General features: G+C 43.5%; 1 protein-coding gene across 1 annotated transcript; it reads right to left on the bottom strand.

Moving 5' to 3' along the window:
- Positions 1-2,445: 2,445 nt before the first annotated feature.
- LOC119442174 (programmed cell death protein 10-like) lies at positions 2,446-15,710 on the bottom strand. Its single transcript, XM_037706935.2, has 8 exons — positions 15,571-15,710; positions 14,975-15,028; positions 14,379-14,502; positions 13,391-13,517; positions 13,036-13,117; positions 8,996-9,078; positions 5,508-5,606; positions 2,446-3,959 (listed from the first exon to the last, which is right to left on the bottom strand). The coding sequence occupies exons 1-7, from the start codon at positions 15,640-15,642 to the stop codon at positions 5,522-5,524; spliced, it is 627 nt and encodes a 208-aa protein (XP_037562863.1). The 5' UTR covers positions 15,643-15,710; the 3' UTR covers positions 2,446-3,959; positions 5,508-5,521.
- Positions 15,711-20,755: the final 5,045 nt, after the last annotated feature.

The raw sequence follows: 20,755 nt of genomic DNA, 5'->3' as shown, positions 1-20,755 counted from the left end.
GTTTCGAGATATTAATTCCGGAACTTTGCAAAGAAATACATTGGGGGTTGAATTACTGTTGTGCTTCAATCCATTAAACGGCGTTTTTTGTGAATTGACAGTGCATTTTTACCGCAAGTTTGATGGAGCACATCTCGTGTCATCCACATCCAGCTTCTGCTATGGATGTTGGGAAACAGCGGAGCAGGCATCGCGAGGAAGGCATCGTTCGCCCGTTTTTTTTTTTTTTTTTTTTTTTTTTTTTTTCCTCCATGACAGTGATAAGGCGGGCTTCGCGTTCAAGGCATCGACTATCTAATCCTGGAAGTAGTGGTGTTGTATTACACATTTTTTTCTCCTAAACTTGGCGAATACTAAAGTTCCACTCTCTCTGTTTTCTTTCAGTTCGAATAGCGCCCCCCCCCCCCCCCCCCAAGACAGTGTTACGATGGCCACCTGGTTGATGAACAGCACTTAGAAGCTCCTGGAGGACACATCTGCCCAGGCAACACACACTCCCTAAATGCGATGCAGCTGGTGCGCGATCACACGACTCCGGGACCGCAAGGATACCTCTTCAATTGCAGCGCTCGTTCCCTTCCTTTTCCTTGCATTCTCCAAGCACACCACTTCCCATTCGACAACGAATATCGGCAGGACATCCGGGAAAGAACCGAACGTCCGGAGCCGATAGCGGATGTCCGACGGATTATCGGAAGACGTAAAAGTCTGGGCGATATTGTTTGTCCGAAAATGAAAATCCTATGGACGTCCGCCCAAAATGACCTGCGGAAGTATTATGTCTGGTTTCGGTTTGCAAAAGGACATCCGCAAGATTAAGCCTGCGTAGTTTTGCTAAGTACACTGAATGCAGACTGTCTACTGCAGAAAGGCACGCGGGATGTTATGTCTGGCTGTTGTGCTTTCGAGGCAGTAATTTAACCATTTTTAACCAATTTGTTCATCTGCGTTGATTATTTATTCAGAGGCCGTGCAAATGTCTATGTAATTTTCTCGACAGTCAGTGTGCAGGGCCTGCTGTAAATGTACATTATGAACCACCTTCATCACCAATCGTTACATAAACATCGCATGATGCATGCATATTAATTACTATGCTTTAATGTAACCAAGACGTGTTCATTAAACACTACAGAAAAATAACATTCAGACACTTGCCGTCTTGCTAAACTGCGTGGCTGGACGCCGAGTGCTGAACTTTAATGGTCTCCTTGTGTCAGCGAGATTTTTCTTTCTGTAGCATAATGAAATCATGACAAAAGGATTCATTGTCTGCCTGTCTAAGTCGTTCTTTCATCCATTTTCATTTCCATTAATTTATTGTTTCTTTAACTCAATTAGTAAGTACATGTAATTTCCCTATGTCGATCATTTTGGAGGGGCATCTATCACCAAGTTCTTCGCTGGTCAAGAGTTGTTGCAGGCGAGTGCGTTCCAAATGTACGGTACGAATCAGGATCGTTTCTTTGAGGCGCTCATAGGGGTTTTCACCCAAAGGGTGGGTGAGGACATCAATGAGGTCGTTGACTACTACATGTTAGTGACGAGATCAATTTTTAGTACTATGTAGTCTGCGAAGCAATCCAGTGCAGGTGGAATTGCGTTTAGGCCTGTAGAAACCACACCTGGGAATTCTGCATCCAAAAGGGTGGCAGCCAAAATCGCACCTCGGCGATATCGGGGAGGCGAGGCCTTGACGTGCAGCATTGTCGCTAGGTTCAGTCATGTTTCAGTCCTAGGTCACCACTATGGAGCGAGAAAGGAAGATCGACGACATGTATGCTGAAGAGCTGATCACAGCCTATATGCCCCATTACCATCTTTATTTCCTTCGTTGTTCTAGCTGAGGGCGCACCTGGCATAGTAGCAGATGACGGCACTGCATATATATATACATAGCACGCAAACAATGCTAGACTGCAAACACGTGCTTTGTGTCGTAGTTAATTATGCAGATATGCGATCACAGTGGTCACACGGCTTCGGTATGTTGGCTTGCCGGCTGTGGGCCAGCCAAGCCGGTCGCCGAAATGCAGATGCGTGTCTAGAAAGTGTCGTTTCTTACTGCCAAATCGACATCATTGCTGCCAGAATACATATTTCGAGCTGCAAGTAAGCCGATTCGCTTCGCTGAAACCAATTTTGTCTTGAATCTAGTATTTTTGGTTTCGTTAAAGGCAGTTGGAAGCATGGCCAATGAAAATTGTGCTTTGCTATATACAATTCCTTATATCCATGTTCCTTATGTCAAGGTTCAAATGTACTACAATGCAAGATGCACCTGCCTCCTATCCGTCATCACACAAATGGAACCGAGACACCTTATATCACTCCTTGAGTACCAACCCACACAATGAACTTGAAAATGAATGCAAAATTTAGAAGCATCTCTTAACTAATATTGAAAAGTGTGATCCAAGGAGTGAAGGTCATTGAACACATTGGTAAAGGTATTTTCTTTAATAATGTCACATCCAAATGAAGAGACGTGGACGTGCAACATCTGTGTCTCCCATGCAGTCAACAGTCAACCGGGGGGAGGAAAGATGAACAACGCATGCCACATCTTATGTGAATGCACTGGTGATGGAAAATAACGCTAGTACAGTCAACATATGTTGCATAGTTGCACTTGGCTGTCACAGTACAATATGCCTCACTCCCAAAGCAGTAGAGCTGGGCTTTAAAGCTTGCTTTAAAGAGCTTGTGTATCTAAAAAATAAAGAGCTGCCCCCATCTCCAGCACATGAGTTTGATTATTGTTACTTTTTGCCCATTTTACAAGACCACAGGGGGGTCATAAAAGTAATTTTGGCAAACAGCTAGAAATTAACTTTAGTTTCCACAACTGTCTCTGCAATCTATTGCTCTGTTATGTGTTGCGACCTGTTCTTCCCTTTCATAACAGAGGCTTCGTTTTGCACTCTATGGTAACAAAATTACATGTGGCCATATTGGAAAGTGCATCATTCAAGAATCAATTACACAGGCAAGCAAATTTCCAGGAAGAACACTTTAAAGTTGCTCATGTGCATTTGAATAGTGAGAATATATTACAACTGTTGCCTTTAGAAGACTTGCACAAAACATATTGATTTAGTGAAATTGCCGACCAGGGTAAGTACATGCATTCACAGGCTTCAATGAAAGGTAACTTTCTTTAATTAAAGAAATGTCAGTATATTTAAGCTAGTACAAGCAACATGCTCTGCAGTTAACAACTGCACAGAAACAGCTAGTTGGCAGCTGAAGCCTGTCGGATATGTTTAAAGAATGGGCACCCGTAACAGCTGCCATTCATAATCTGCACCCTTGCGCCAGCTGCTCTCGTCTACGAGACTACCACCACAAAAGAAACCCCACTTTTAAATACCCTTTTAACAATTACACATTTCTGTCCTGGCAAAACTAACCTTCCAAAAAAGCCACTGGTTAGTTATTCATGAAAATCATTTCATAAATGTAACTGTCAACAAAACATATATGTTCAATCAATGCTAAATGTAACATTTCAAAACAATTCCTGTTTACAATTGCTTGCTCTAAATACACAACTGCTAGAAAATTATTTATTAAAGAAGGAACTTAGTGAGCAGGTAATGCCAGTTCCTTCTGATTAGGTTCGTTGATGAACAAATTAAATGAAAATGCAGGAGTTCACAACCAAAGAAACGTAGGCGAGTGAGACAAGGCCCACTGACACAATGTTGGTGTTATATCACACATTCGTGTGTGTGGGAAAGCTCTTGTTAGTGTCCCTCCCTGTAGCTCCACTATACAGTGTAAATGCGAATGCAACACAATCGGGTCTCAGCCACAGCACTGATGGGATTTGGGCACTGTCACCGTCAGCCATGACTGCACCACAACTGATCCCTGGCAACCAACTCTACTTCCTTGACATCCACGTGGACTATGAAGCTGACGCCTTACCAGCATTCAGAAAGCTGGCAATTATCCTGCAAATAAAAATTAAGTTTCAGTTTCACACTAAGTGCAAGCAAATTATTGCGATCACTGTGCAGTATTATGTGAAGCATGCTCAGTAGCACTAGACATTCACAGTGATGCACAAACAATCTGTGCGTAACTGTCATCTGATGTCATGCTTTTGTATGACAGCAGCCTGCTGAATGCAATGGTGTTTCGGAGCTTTCGAGAGCTTGTGCGCCTGGTCAACCCAGCGTTGCAATGCAAGCAACTGCAAACTACAATATGTCGGGCCATATCTTTCAACTCATTTCACTTAGCCCAAAAGTCAATATACAACCACCCTGGAGGGCAACTCTGGAGGGAAACCACCACTTTACACAGATATAATAGACTGCCCTTAACATTATTGGAACAAATTTATTTCCTTACTTCCAATTTCTTTCTATGTATAGTCGCCTATCAAATTTTTGGTTGCCTAGTTTGGCAGACCTGCTCAATTATTCAGACATCTCTGTTGCACTGCCACATACTCCGTGGAACCTATGTACATTGCCGACTGAAATTTTGGATGCTGCATAGTGTCACTCAATTTTTCAGACATACATGCACAATGTTGCAAACATAGCAGCTGTGAACAAAGCTGACACCACTTGAGTACCCTTGTCTGTACCCTTGCCCTCATTGGCAATGCAATTACTTTGCTTTCCGGGTGCCCTTTGGTGACTGAAGAAACATTTATCAATTTGGTACCAAACCACAACTTTCCATTGCTGATTCCCGAATGAAATGGCACTGTTTAGGCCCAGATACAGATTATCAAATTCACCACCAGCCAGCATCAACCTGTTCTAGAAAGCATGTCGCTAATATCTTTGTATCAGTTGTTACCAGTGTTAGCAGCAAACAGCCCTGAGATAATGCTCAGGCTGTCTAGTCTGAGCAGTCAAAGTGGCAATTGGGTCTGATGGAAACTGGCCAACTACTACAAGCACCTACTAAGATCATATGAGTACCACACGGTATGGCACCTAGCTGGTGTGTATGCAAAAAGTTCCAAACTGGATTCGATGCAACACAGCCTAAACTGACAGCATTGTGCAGTGACAACCTTGCATGTGACATTCACACTTTGCAGCATTGTAGCTATGCATGACACCCATTGTGTGATGGGCAGGCATGAAACAGCCTCACAGCCTCTATTCTTGCGAAATTTCAAGCTGGTGCTGTTTCACCGGCGCACAACACTAAGCAAAAGCATGTAACCAAGTTTTTCGTACTGCGTTGTAAAAAAAAAACAACGAAAAATTTTTTCTGTGAGATTTTTTTTTCAGAGTGCATCTTTGGTACTCTCCGTGCCTGAAAAAATGAGCCAACTTCAGAGCGCATCCCCTGCTTGAAAGAGAGGATAGAGATGCCAGCTGTCAGTCAGCATTGCGATGCCTTGCTTTCTGTGTGTCTTGTCCACAAACCTAGGCTAAATGCTGCAATAATCGTGAACCAATCAGCTCAGAAGCAGCCCTTCAAACTCGTGGAAGCTCCTGCCCTTCACTTGAAGGGAGAAACAGCCAGCTCACCTCAGCATTTGCCCTTAGTCACATTCATTCTTGACGGTGACCATAATGTGGTTTGTTTGGTAGATGAGGTACACTGCACTCACAAAAACTGCCTGTACCCTGGAAGAGAGAGCATGGAGGTGAGGCAAAGGCTCCTGCTACAATTTGTGCACTTAATGTGGCTGAAATGAGCCTCAATGTACACTGAATGAAAACAAATATGGCTGCAACCACACGAAACATTTCCTGGCAATCTTTTTGGTACGAGATTTCCCGACATCGGTGGCACCAATAACTACCACACATCAACCACACCACATAAACTGATATGCCATTGCGAAGTAATGCTACTTGAGGCGCAACAATTTAAGTAAAGAATTATTTTCAAACCAGCTACAGATGACTAGGGGTGTGAGCTGATTGATGAATTTTACAATTTGTACATATCCATAATATTAACAGAGAAGCTTGTGTAATGCAGTTTTGATTGTGGGTGGTAAGCTCTTCTCAATCGTAGAGGACATCTGTGTTGGTTAAGCACATGCGTGATGTGCTTAACAAGTGATGTTAGCCTCAGCCCTTTGCTAGGACGTCTGCCAATATTTAGAGTTATTTTGAAAATACAATCTAAATTTGGGTCACAGCTCTAGTCATGTTGGCCACGATTCCCCAGAGCAAATGAAATGCTGTATAGTAAGGTTGCTGTCCGAGTCAGCGACAACCAAAGAATGCAACAGTGGAAGCACATCAAAGGGAATCTGTATACTCAATGTAATGCAAATCACTGTTGCTCATTTCATCTCTTCTGGAGTGCAAAAGTTTGTGTTCCTACATCAATGCAGCTGTTTCAATAGCCCTTCCCTGTCATCTGTTACATGCTTGTGCAATGCACTACATGGTGAAAACAGATTCCTCATTCAAGGCACAGATCCTGCGCCATGAGATGCACTGTGTGTGCATGTACAGCACATGCAATCCTGAGTGCTTAAGCCATCTTTGATACATGGTTGTTTCTCTCACAGCTTTATGCTTGATCCTGTTGGCTCCACTTCAAGCTGCAACAATTATGTGCACTTGGTGCTATTGCAAGTGAAGCATTTTGTATACTCCTCATGGCTGTGTGCAACAGACCATGCTTTGTCCATTTATTGCTAAAGCACAGAAGGGTCTTCACCTCCGTGTCTGTGTGAGACAAGAAGACATTTACTGCGACAGCTGTTTAGAGCTCGCAACTTAGTTTGCCCTGTCCGTTGTTGTCTTTAGGCCACCACAATCATTGTTGCTGTGATATTGAACCTTCTTCTACTCTACCCTATAGTGCTCGAAAGCACTGCCCACTGCTGTAACTAGGCATTAAACTCATGCCAGCCCAGATAGCGGAGATGTACGATTAGGAGCTAGACACCACAACCACTCCACTCTTATAGAGCTTTAATGTTTGGCACTTTGTGCAGAGCTTTAGCGCGCACTATGCAGACTCGAACACGTATGGCGTTGGCACACACATTTCGAAGGCAACACACTTTCTCGGCGTAGATGGTGTTGATGTAGCAGTTGTTCTCTGTTACTCTCACGAAGACAGCTCTTCTCTGTCTTAGATGTCAGTCAACATAGTTTCACTGTCATGCTGCCGTTCGTATCACGCCGGCTTTGTCATCTCGCCATTATTGACATGGCAGTGTCATCAGCATGCCACAGCGTTGTCACCACTCCCAGATTGGAGAGTTCGCACAGAACTTCAGAAGGTTTGCACAATGTTCGGAGAGATGGGTTCAAATAAGTTCAGAGCTGGAGGAATCACTAAATCTGCCAATTTTTTTAAAGTGCAGAGGGGCAGACCGCAAGCGCAGCATGCTTTCAATAGGAGGTGTTCCTCCTAAATTTTTTTGTTTGTAAATGACTATAGAGTGTACCACCCACCAAGATGAAAACCCCTTGTAATTAACATGTGAAGTGAACATATAAAGCTGAACCAGTGTTCTCCAATCAGAAATTTCAATTACTGGATACTAGGAGCATCTGTGCAAAACAATATTTCCAGCTGTAAACATTTTCTCACATCACCATCACCAAAAAGGCCAAATGTGATTCAGATCTTGCTCATTTAAAACCTCGGCAGTTCAAAACGAGGTCAACCCCCCCATTCGATGACCACTTTATCTCTCAACGATGAGCATACATCATGTACTTTTAGTGCTGTTTGCACAGTCTATGATAACGGAAGCATACTGAATACTGTCATTCCCTTTACATAAGAAAGAGTTTTGGTTGTACAGGTGAGTAATAAAAATTGTCACAAAATATGTCGCATTTTCGCCCGAAAGGCGAAGCATCAATTGCGATAGCAAATTAGTAGCGAGCTATTCGGAGTAGGGATAGTAGTTTTATCGGCTGCATAAACTTGGACGCATTCGCTTACTAACTGAATTAAGAAGCATGGTGTCAGCGCGCACAAGCAAACATGAATAGATCACACTCGATGACCGCAGAGAACCACTGTCAAAACGCTGGCAGCAAGTGAAGCTGCCGCAGCGAGCGAAGGTTCATGCGATCTATCGCTCCAACGGAAACTGAGCGGCGAATGCACGGCGCATACAAAGGTCAGAGCCGTGTGGAGATAGCTTGCAAGATATGGTGCATGCGATGACACCGGCAGCCGTACGGGCGCAAAGTGCAAGAATGCATTTGGTTGGCAGAGTAGAAGCCCGCCCCTCCCTCCCGCGCTGCCTTCCCGTTTTCCCCCTTTCGCGTGGGAGATTGCATTGCCAGTTCCCCTTCGCCCAATTGCAAGATACGCATTGGTGTCGCAGCACAGCGTTGCCCCCCCGCCCCCCCTCCCATAACCCCCACAGCCTCTCGCGCGAGACTGAAGTCGCGTTTGCTCTTCGCCGTCCGTTCGCTTTCCGTGATAGCGCGTGTCCCCCACGCGCTTTCACTCGCATATACGGCTCGCGGCGACGATTTTATCACCCTTGGACTTTATACAGAACCTCACGGCGACGCCGACAGGCAGAAATCTGCTTGAAGTGTCCCACATAATTGCTATCGCAATAAAACAAGACAAGGCAGTGTGCAGAGAGGTGGAATATGTTAAAAAGAAGGGCATCACTTTGGTTTTAATCCCTGTGAGAAAGTTCAGATATGTCTATTTAACAGTTGCCTCCAAGTCGCGTCTGATTGTATACCCTACCTACACAATCACCAATGTGCTTCAAATCCATGCTAATTCCGAGTAGCATGATCCAGTCGTCATAAGATTTGCAAACATGCTAAGATGAAATTATTGATTAATTGTCGTGTGTGTTCTGCACTGTCAAAATTGTGCAACTGCACCAACTAGCCTGACTTTCCCATCCTGCTGAAGATTCAAGAGTGCACATGCAAACATACACATGTATGTATTTACAAACGTACATGCATTACAATGAAAATACAATGACTGAAATACAATGATTGTGCACTACAATGAAAATGAAAAAAAAAAAATGAGTTTTCAAACTTCCACTTACTGCCCCTCCTTGAAGAATTCCTTTAGGGTGTTACTAAAGCGCTTGGAGTACTTTACAAACTCCCGTTTTCGATGTTCCAATGCCTGTGACAAACAATGGTAAACATATTGAAGCAAACAACACACATCAGTTTCTCTTCTAGCTCGAAAGACACAATGAACTTGTGGTCTTTGTAGCTGTGTGGCAGTGCTAGGTACGTCCACTTATTTTATCTCTAAAAATATAGGAAAAGCCTCCATGTCAGTTAGACTGCATACAACACGGTAGTTCATGACTTGTTCAGGTGAGTCTGTACAGAGTTCTGACAACCATTCAAAGAAGTTTTTGAGATGTGGCAGCCAGCGTGTCAAACTTAACCCGAACCGAAAATCATACCCAAACCAGAATTCTAGCCGAAAGTGAACACGAACCAATATTCTTCGGATGTGCCGGCAGCTTAACCAAAAAAAAATGATAATGGTTACCGGTTCAGCATGAAACAGTTCAAGCATATAGGGTGCGAACAGGTGCTCATACATAAGTGATTAGTCGAAATAAGTACTTTTCAGATGGCGCACCCCACGAGAACATTGTTTCGACTACCAATGAGTTGCATTGTGTACGAGAATGTAGACAGACGATAGGTACGTGCAGTAACTATACAGCCACTGGTACAATTGCGTATGGCTCACTGAATGTGAACCATGTTGGCCCGCGAAGTATAGCCACCAAAGAAACAGGCCAAGCACGCCTAGTAGTTGGCCCGCTAAGTGCAGTCACTGAAGAAACAAGCCAAGCATGCCTAGTCTCGATGAACTCGCATGTTTATTGCGTCTGAACGACGACTACCGCGGCCACTTATCACTAGCCCGCTAGGCATGGCGCAGCAGCAACACAAAAGGGCAGCGCTGCTTGGGGGCGCTGCATTCTGGCAACTTAAACATTGTATCAGCCACCTCGGCACAGACACTCACACTTAAAAAGTCAGCCGTGCCAGTCACATTCTTTTGCCGAAACTTTGTTTCAGGGGCACCGCAGAATCGCCATTTCTGTCGAAGTTCCTACTTCAACCAGCTTGCTACTATTACCAGATAAACCATAAAACGCACGTGCCAGGACACAAAGAGCGCAAAAAAGACAGTGTCCCGGGAAGAGAAAGTGAGAGAACTAAGTGAGGAATCCCTGAGATGTGCTAAATTTTTATAATTTACTTAATAATGTGTGCTATTTTTGGCTATACACATACAAGACAGTTTTTTTTTTCCTTCTTAAATTTGAAATGTTATGTCGCTAAATAGCAATGCGTCATTTACAAAGAAAACAAAATTTTTTGAATAAATTAATTGTGACCGTGACAATTTGCGTTTACAAATCTGTAACTCCCCTCCTCGTATTCGTGATTTCATTTTAAAAAATTCGCTATTTGAACACCTCTGCAAGTTTCTATGTTTTGCCCATACTCGGTATAGATGACAATTAAATGCAGGAAAGAGGGAGGACGTGTCGAGGCGCCGCATTGCATGCCGCATACTCTTGGAGTGACAGTGCCTAAGATAACAGTCTTTATGTTTAACATTAAACCTCATTGATATTTATGTAAAAAAGAACACTGATTCTGTCTCCCATGCGCCAAAGAGCAGAGAAGTCGACAGCGCTCTGCAGCATTACGCCATACAGTAGAATAAAGTTTACTGAGCAGAACCAGTTCGCGAATCAGTTCAGTTTTGCAAACTGGTTTGCGAACCGTTATAAATTTTTATTTATCCGAACCGGAACAAAAATTGGAACATGCTAAACCTGAAGCAGTATTTTTGTCTGTTCATTACCCTGGTGGTAGCATGCAGCTCAGAGTTGGAGATGTCTCTCATACCTTCAATACTGATAGAGGGTACTAGAACTATTGAGTGGCACGACCGGCAGCCGTGGAGAGGGCTTCTTCGTTAGAAAAGTAACGGCGGTGCTGTAGTCGACCACTCTTGAAAGCATCGCTCAGCCTTGCAGGCGGCTGCTTGCCGGTGCGCTTGCAGAAATGTCAAGTTTCCACAAACGGAACGTGAAAATGACTATTTCACCACAATTGAACTACATTACTGTCCCGGCTGCAACTATAATCTGCGCCAGGTGAGCACCTGGCAGGCTCGGAGAGGTTCCTTTATGACGCGCAAACATCACTGACTGTGGTGAAGCGTGACATTAACGTTATTCTAGAAAACCGTATTATTAAACTGCTGCTCGTAAGTTGGATCAAACGTCACTATTGCAGTGACCAGTGCCAGTCATTCATCTTATTGCCTGTTTATTATCAAGTTCCTCTACAAAACACATTCTAATGAGCTCAGCAGAGCAAGTAGTATTGCAATGACTGCATAATAATGCTTAATTTAGTTGAAATTCTGCCAAAGGCTATTGGTGGATATTGTCTGTTATCATAAACCTTATTGGAACTTCAAGAAGCTTACACTTACCTCCTACCTAAATGCTCGCGAAAAGAAAGATCAATTTGCTCAGCATCCATTGCACTGCACCGTTTTTGATGGGGTTTGAAAGAGAGCTCTCAAATTATCAAACTTAAGGAAGCAGAATTTTTATTAATGCTGTCAATCTTTTACATACAAATATTGTGAAACTAAAAAAGTCAAGCATCAAATTTAACTCAGTACTAAACAAAGATATCCCACATTTGTATACTGCAATAATCTACTGGGACGTCTACAGTGTGCAAAATTGATGTATTTGCTGTTAAATACACCATAATTTCTGAGAAGGATTTTGCAAGGACATTGTAAATATTTCATCTAAGCTGTACATTTATTTACCGCATTTGTACACTTGAGATGCTCTAACAGATGCAATTTGCACAGCTGCGATATATTTAAAAAAAAAAAACAGATTTACAGATTTATAAGCTTTTCTCAGTTTTTTTTTAACGCACTTAATTTCGTGAGTAGTGAGTACAGCGTCTGAATTCAAAATTCTGCTACACACAGTTGATTCTCTCTTACATGCAACAAATTTAATCGTCATTATCAGAAGCAAACTGACGCCGTTTTGTCAGTGGCCGCTGGGTCAGTGTATTCTTGGTTATATGAAGGCACATTCAGCAAAATAGTCGGCACAGCGTCAGGTCGAAGAGTTGATTTCCCTCTTCGCACTAGAGTTTCTGTTCTGTTAATTATGTGCACACAGTCTCTCCCGACGAAATGAGGCTCAAAGTGAAGCTCACACACAGTGCAATCGCCGTCGAGGGGTTTATCAAGTCTGCACAGATTTCTCTCCCACGCAAGTTGTCGTTCATCTCTTGGAGCTTTAAAAAGCGATACCTTGCGGCCTTGGTCTGTGCGACCGTACCCATTCATGCACCCGGACGCATAGCAGTGATTTGAACTCTGTTTTCATTTGAGTCACAAATGAGCAGCAGAGCTCGCACACGCGCACGCACACACAGGCATTACAAAGCGGAATACGCCAACTTGCTTCAAGAGTGTGCGACGCCAGCACCACCACTACTTTCTGCAAAAGAGGGGACGCTGGTATGCAAGGTGCGCCGGCTTCGGTCGCGCCACTCGACAGTTCTAGTACACTTTAACACTGATGTGCAGAAAACACTCAATATCAGTCTTGAAGTGTATGACTTTATTTTAATTACCTGCACTCAGAATGTTTCATGAGCACAACAGAAGACAATGCTCCATTTCACCGACATACAAAAATAACTTTCAATGTTACAATGTACGACTCAACTTATAACTTCAGTTCTGCTTTTACACTATTCTTCAGCATGATGTGCTAAACTAATAAAGTGGAAGAATCTAGTGTAAACCAGCAGCATCTCTATATCTGCATATGTTTTGTTTAACCTAGGCCAATTTTCGGTAGAGGTTAACACTTATTTCGCCTAGTTTCGCTTCTCACTTGCTCCTGCATCGACATGGATAGTTGATTCAGTCAAAAATTCTACATATTTGCACACTACTACTGTTTAAACATCTAGCGTAAATGTAATTCTAGTTTCTTTTTCAATTTCCACTCAATTATACATAAAATATAAAAAGAATAAGCACCTGCTTCCTGTATGGAGATGGAATATAGGTGGAAACATCATTAACAGCATCCAACAACTTCTTGATTGCGCTGGCGATCTCCCTGCAGATGAGTGAGGTTTATGATCAGTAAAAACGCCCCCACAACATGGCTATAAATTACTCAAATTCAAAGAGAAAGGGTACATCTGATCCTGGCACAAGTTTCAATTATCTCAGTCAGAGCTCATGTTTATAGCCGGTTTGAGGGTTATTATTGTGGCTTACGGCCTGCTGTTCGACAGGATGCATAACAAAAATATGACGAATGCCATACAGCACATAAATAAAAATTTCACAACTTGGACTGCACAACACAGATACATGTCACACTCACTTAATTGTGTCCAAGAATGTCTTGCGATCATTGATTTCATCAGGGATTCGACTGAGAACTTTCTTGAGGTATGACGCACGCCGGTTGAATTCTTGGAAAGCATCCTCTGTCCTAGAGCACTTCAGGTCTGTAATGTAAATAGTTAGAAATGCTGTTAAGGCCACATGAAAAGTGCTTGCACCTGGTTATCCACTGCTCAACAAAGATTACAGCATGAGAAAACTCCCATGCAGTAATTAATTACTTATTCACACCGCTTGAAATCGTAGTACCAGTAAAACTCTTTATCTTTACCACATCCCTCAATAATGCAGTGTTTCTTGAACTGCAGTTTGCGGCAACAAAGAGTCCTATAGAAAGTTCAAGGGGCACATGGAGACAGCTGTAAAAAGTCCAAAGTCTGATCCCAAGCATTACGTTTTGAATGGGCAAGCAAAATATCCGACAATGTATTTGCAGACACTTCCTGTATATACTTAATATTTGCCACGCCTTCGCATAGCTTGTGCACATGGCCCGCAATTTAGAGAGATGTGGCTTCTCAAATTGTTCACACTTGTGTCACAATCCAGACCTCCAATTTTAACATTTAGTGGCTGCCACTTTTGCCAAAATTGAAGAACATGCCGTGAATGTGAAGTATTGAGCTCAAAAATAAAAAGGCATTAGTATCTGCGTAAAGTGGCATTCTCCACATTCGCCCATCAAAAACAACAGACAGGTTGATGGTGAATGGGACTTGCAATTTTGAAACCTCTGACACAACATACTGTCTGAAAAACTTAACTGGTAATCAAAGGTAAAGAATTAACATATGTGCAGCTTAGGAGCTGCACGTATGCTTTTTATTGTCACAGCCTTAGCTTAATGACTCTTTTGGGAATACCTTTACGTAAAGACAAGCATACAGTTAGACCTGCGAGCAGGTAATGGGGCCCCTGACAATGAAGTTCGAAAATTGTTGCGATTGCACTTATGTTGTACATACCTTCATTGTCAGGAATCGACCCTTGAAGTTTCAGCAGGCACTCTGTGACATTCACGGAAACATCAGTCTCTTTAATCAGTCCCATTACAAGGTCATACAAAAAGCCAGGATGTTCCATTTCAACCTTTAAAAAATAAGAAATAAAAATAATTAACTGATGGTTTACAGGACATATGACAGTTTGCTACCACACACTTAACAGTTATCTAATACAACGGGATTTCACCGCTAAGCCGTTTAAATGAGTAAATAATCATCAACAATGTTTAGTCCTTAGTTCCTGACATCATACACCATTTAACTGCAGGCGTCATGGTTAGTATGGTTTAATCATATTAATGTGTAGTTGTGACACTTAGTCATGGTGGCGTCAAATATTTAGTTCAGATTCAAAGCAATTTTCTTTATTTTGCAGAATAATGCTGCTGAATGTAGCCAATTGAGCTCTACACACAAACATGCGCTGGGCTTTCTTTTCTAACTTGTACAGTTGACACCTACTGCAGCAAGTTGTATGCTAGCATTGGCAATGTAACGTGACATACTGCCATGCCTCCTCAGATAATCGACGAGATCAAAAGACAGAGGACGCTCACCTTGGTGACGGCTCCTTTTAAAGTTTGGGCTGCCCCTAGATCTTTTCTTTCCAACTGTGAGTAAAAGCACAGACAATCAAGCATAAGAACACATTCGGAGCACTCACAGGTGCATGGAGGAGTGCAGATCACGAAGTTTTCAGCGCTCAACATAGAAAGACCAGAGGCTACGGCAGCAAAACGGACGAGCGATTTCGATCTCTTCCCGCTTCCGGCAGAGGCCCCGCGCATCAACGTTACAAGTAAAACGCAGAGAAACGGACATGAGCAGTGGAAATGGACTGTGCATAAACGCTTCGTGTCGGAAGGTCAGTCCACAACAAAACCTCAAAAAAACCCTCTCGCAGAAAGGCCAACGGCGGACATCCTACAGAGGCAGCGCTAGCCAAGTACTCCTTCGGCAGCTTGATTATATATATCTATTATTCTGGCGCCAAGAAACGATGACAACTAGAACGAAACAAAGTATGCAGCCAAGTTCTCTAATACGACAGCGAAAGTCAGGGTGTAGCGTTGGTGGCTGCGGTAGGCGAGTGATATCGTTGACAGCTTGAAGCGGAAAGGCACCGCGGAAACGACACGGAGACGGCACTTACTTTGTCCAATATAGGACGAATCAGCACTGGAAGCACGAGGGACGAGACAGGAGACTCTTCTCCCATTGTCATGCTTCGGGTGTTGTGCTCTGGACCGATGACACGCGGAAGAAAGCGAGATCGATTTCACGATCAGCTGAAGTTTTGCCGACGACCTACGCTGCTGGCCCGATTAACATCGCCACTTGTCACTTTCGGCGCGCCGCCGCCTAGTGACGCGTCAATCGCGTGCGCTGCTTCGGTGTCGGAGCGGAAGAAGCGACGTCGTCTGCTACCTGCGCGTGCCCACCGAAAGATTTCCACGTCCAAGCGCTGCAGTGTCTCAAACGCACAAATTTTGGTCGGAGCACACTCAGCTCGTGGTAACAGCAAAACTTCACTCGCCTGACCTTTGTTTGCCAGAGTGTACCAACAGGATATAGTCTGACAATCTTTCAAAACAGTGAAGCAAAATTTATTAGTAGTAAGAATGGGAGAGACGAGGTTTACTGACTTCGGAAAATGAAGAATTATCTGCGAACTAGAATATGACAATTCTGGATGCGATCTGAGCCATTAACTTCTTTGTGCTACTTCAAGTGAAAGTAGACCATCAATTAAAGATGCACGCAGCAATTTATTTGGTCTGAAACATACATTCAGATGGTAGCTCCACATTCATTTGTCAGTGAATTAAAGAAAAAAGAAACCGTGACTACGCTGCGCGCGAAGTCCTCTGCCTGCCCTTACTGTGCCTCTAGAGAAGCCTTCCTTACACTGATCAAACATTTCCGTCCGTCAGAGTTATATCACGACGATCGCTGCGCCGTAGGTGACACAACGCAAGCGGAGAGCAGAGAAAGAACCTGTTTTCGTGACCTGTCGCTTGTATTAAAGCCGTTGTAGCGAGGGCAGCACGCACGGCACAACGACAGCTCGTGGAAAGGACGAAAAGCAAACGCACAGTACATACTCGTTCGATTTCATCGATACTCTCCCTCTCTCTTGCGTAGGGCAAACATGCGTACCCGTGCTAAATCCGCGGGAGAATCACCTGGATCCTACGGAGCGCACACGCTCACGAAAAATGCAGCTGCGAATACACATGAGCTAAACAAGCGCTGTTGGCATGAAGCAATATATGGTCTAGCACGTTGTGAACTTAGCTTTAACCTCCTCTCAGGCCCGAAGCCAGGAATTTTTCTCGGGGGGGGGGGGGGGGGGGGGGGGGGGGGGCACTTGCTGAAGGCCTCGACTATGTGAGGGAAAACATTTTTCAGTAATTATTTTCGGTGAAGCATGGAAAATCACAATTTTGTGGGGGGGGGGGGGGGGGGGGGGGCTATTTCCCCTGGCTACGCGCCTGCCTCCCCCCCCCCCATTTTTTTTTATTATTATTATTAGCTTTACTCACTGGTTTCGGTTTTCAAAGAAAAAACTGAAAACCGGCTTGTGACGTCACGCAGTAGCACCCAATGGTAGAGATCGGTTGTAGAGTGTACTGACAATGGTCGAGTGGGCCGAACGGCGCTCTCCCGCTGAGGCGCGCGTGTGGAAAAATATGCGAGGGCGCTGCGAGCGCACTAGATTTAATGGATTGGGGCGGAGACGCGCTCGCGGCATATTCAACGTACTTTCGCTGCGGGCGCCGAGGCCGATTGCGCATAGTACGCTCTTAAATAGTGTTTATTTCAACTGCACCATTTTGCCAACATAATATTTTAGGCATGGATGATACAACGCAACGTCTTCAATTTTGCTGTCGTTGTCAAGCGCCTCGTCTGCTAGCGAGCGCGCGTTCGCTACGCGGACATGGTGGACGCCAGTTTTTCTTGCAGAACTAGCCACTGTAGCAGAAACGTCTGTGCAGTAAATTTTTTGTGTGTTTTAGTTGCTTTGGTGCGCCATGACTCTGGGAGGCGGTACCAAGTAGTTTTAGCCAAGGGAACTGCTGTTTTTACCACTGTCTTCTAAAAGTAACTGGTATCTCTGCAACATAAAGCTACGTAAGAACATTTATTATGATATCGTGTCATTTACGCGCGCTTCTTGTTTGTGGATATTGATCAGGGACAATGATAGAAGAAAAACAATATTAGAGTGAAATAAACCAGGTTTATTAACTGCGTGGCGCGAAAGAGGGCGAATGTACTTCACGGCAATTAAATCAAGGGTACATAGACTTATATCTTGCACGATATATGTGTAAGGACCGGAAAAAAAATAACAAATATTCTAATGCACTAATTGAAAAAGTGAGAACTCCGACCGGAATAAGCGCACGTGTTGCAGTAACAAACACACTTCTTAGTGGAATACTGACTAAACCTATCATTCGCAGGAAATATTCAATAGCACGCAAAAACCATCTTATATATAATATATAAAATATATATATATATATATATATATATATATATATATATATATATATATATCGCAAGTGTTATTTGTATACTGTACGACGCCGAATAGTCGTTTCCTTCGAATGTAACGCATAACAGAACCATTGCGCATGAAGTCTCAAAGGTGAGTGACCGATGCAAGTGAGGACTGTTATTCCGAATGATTGTGCTGCCGGGTAGTCGTGGCTGTTGCGCAGAGGCGCAGTTCCTGGGAGAATTAACGCACGGGTGTTAACAAGTCCTGCTTACAAGTTCCTAGCTGTCATTCAATATAAACCCCCCGTTGGGGGCAGCCTGTAAATCTGCTAACTTGATTCAGGCAAGGAAAATTTTTGACAGTCTCACCATTTTGCAACCCATTAAAAATGGGTGCCCCATGTGGTACCACACTTATCTTCAACGAACGCAACAGATCTGCACATATCTCTACGTGTATGTGAGTCCTTTAATTGTTTCATGATGGTCGTTATGATAGTGCACCGGATAACTGAAAGCAGCCGTTTATATTATACAAGCTGCTGAGTTGAGCGGTCATACATTTGGGAACGGCATTACATTTACGTATGAAATATAGGATAAGCGTAACATGTTTTTTTTTTTTTTTTTTCGGAAATCAGACTCGAGAATAATTTACAACTATTTTATTGTTTACACCCCTATAAAAAAGCCGAAGAACGCAGCCACATGCTTTTTTCTCTCTTCTTTAATTTAAATAAATTCTTGGGTCTACGCGGTAAAACCACGATATGATTATGAGGTTTAGTTTCACCACCTGGGTTCTTTAACGCGCACCTAAATATAGAATTAAGTACACGAGTGTTCTTCCATTTCGCTCCCCTCCAATTCCGCGACCTGGGACGGTATTCTGTAAGAGTCCAATGAGCGACAGCCGAAATGGGCAGTCCACTAATTGGACTCTTACAGAATATCGTCCCTGGATTGAACCCGCGATTTCCATGGAGTTTAGCAGCCCAACGCCGTGCACACTATATATATCCACTAATTAGGCTACCGCGCCATGCTTTCTTTCTTTCCTTTTTTTTTTTTTTGAGTGACAGGAAAAAAAAATTCCACGCACGGCTTATATACGGCCAATAATGAGCCCATAGAATGACTAACTAAAACTGTTTTCGGCGCTCGAGGTCCTACCGCAATTAATGACCCCGTACCAATTATTCCGCATTCTGTTCCGCGAGGAAGGCGGAATTTGAATGGAATGTTGCGCTGCAGTTTACTGTTTTTTTTTTTTTAGATCTATAACAATCCTTCCCGTAAATCTGAGTACAAGGCGCCGGATGGGGCAGATATGCTGTGTACTTGTTTGAAGCGGCAAGCAGGAAGGTTACATGTGTTTCTCCGTCTGCGTTTCGCAAGACCTACTGATTGAAAACTATATGCGCAACCTGCGCAACAATACGCACGTGAGATACATGCTGCTTGAAGAACGAGAAAATATTTGTTCGCCAAAGGGAACCGTACAATAACATAGTAGAATGAAGCCGACACTGCCCGCCGCAATGCACGCGCATACCGAGCGGCATTAAAAATGAAATAAAGAAGAGAAAGCAAGGAATTCTTAAGGCGTAAATACATGTCATATGCAATTATGAACACTATTTGAGCGGTCTGAACGCAAATATCAGCGCGCGAAGTAGTACGAATGACCCTGCCGAGTATCGCCAGCAGTTTCAAGACGGCGCGACCTTGATGCGGCCCTATCCACTTCGATCGCAGCGCCGCCACAGTATTTTTCCACATCGGGCGCATAGAATAAAGAACCAACTTGCGCCGCCCCAGCCGCTCGTCCCACTCGACCGTATTCTAGTGGTAGCTCGCATAGTGCGCACTTCCCCTTCTCTCACAAGTCACGACACACACACCCTTTCGTACCTCTGCGTGCACATAATTGTTTCCAACTGCCGGTTTGACTCTTACACACTGCACCAGGTTCAACGCTTATTTGCTTTGAAGTTTTTCTACGATTGGTGCAGGTACTTAGAAATATTTGCTAGTGTAGTCGACAGTTTAAAATTTTGCTTCGCTTGAAGAATGGCCTTCAATAACCATCTGCATGGAATCGTCAAATTCGGCGTCCTTTGACTTCAATTTAGCTTTTTTTTATCCTGCATTATTCCAAACTGTGCAGAGTAACTCGTCACTTATCTTTAATTAGACGCGAGAATTTCTTGTCTGTAGTGGTCCGTCAGGAACCTACAGCTTCACCTGTTGAAAGATCGAGCCAGATTTGTGTAAAATGGCCATTACCAAGGACCAACGTTCTTTGTGGATTTGACGCGACTAACAAAAATAATTGCTGCACCATACAGATGTCATATTAAAAAAAAAAAAGTGGAGATAAAGTCAGTCTATGTGACATGTGGCAACAAGTATGAATAAAAACGTAAAGGATCAAAAATGCGGACAGAGGAAGCAATAAACCCAAGAGTGCCCAAGTTTGGTCATGTCGTACCAACGTGTCCAAATGACCTTGTCAAGCTTCGTCCACTCAAAAGCAATGTCGACTCGCAAACATAGGTGTACACTACTGGACCACTCAAGGGACTACCATCCCGTTTGGCAAGCCACATCTTTTGTACCACGACTAATAGCTGCATTCATTGGCAGCTGCACACACATTTTGTACGTAAACAGCATGACAGGTTTTGTGGTGTACTGTAAATGATCACATGCCATGCTGATGTTGCTACAATGGCCACAGAGTTCCGGAATATGTTATACCGAAGTACTCGACAGATTTAAGTGTCCTGATCTTCAGTACATCTAGGTGTAGCAGAAATGAG

This window comes from Dermacentor silvarum, chromosome 2 (genome assembly GCF_013339745.2).
Source record: "Dermacentor silvarum isolate Dsil-2018 chromosome 2, BIME_Dsil_1.4, whole genome shotgun sequence".
NCBI classification, from domain to species: domain Eukaryota; kingdom Metazoa; phylum Arthropoda; class Arachnida; order Ixodida; family Ixodidae; genus Dermacentor; species Dermacentor silvarum.
This window is presented reverse-complemented; position numbering and strand designations above follow the sequence as displayed.

Bases quoted from the DNA above. Each gene is read 5' to 3' on its own strand.
- LOC119442174 (XM_037706935.2), bottom strand. From the start codon at position 15,642: ATGACAATGGGAGAAGAGTCTCCTGTCTCGTCCCTCGTGCTTCCAGTG. The intron at 15,029-15,570 runs GTAAGTGCCGTC...TTTTACTCACAG, and splicing joins TTCGTCCTATATTGGACAAA to TTGGAAAGAAAAGATCTAGG. The intron at 13,118-13,390 runs GTGAGTGTGACA...ACTCATCTGCAG, and splicing joins ACATTCTTGGACACAATTAA to GGAGATCGCCAGCGCAATCA.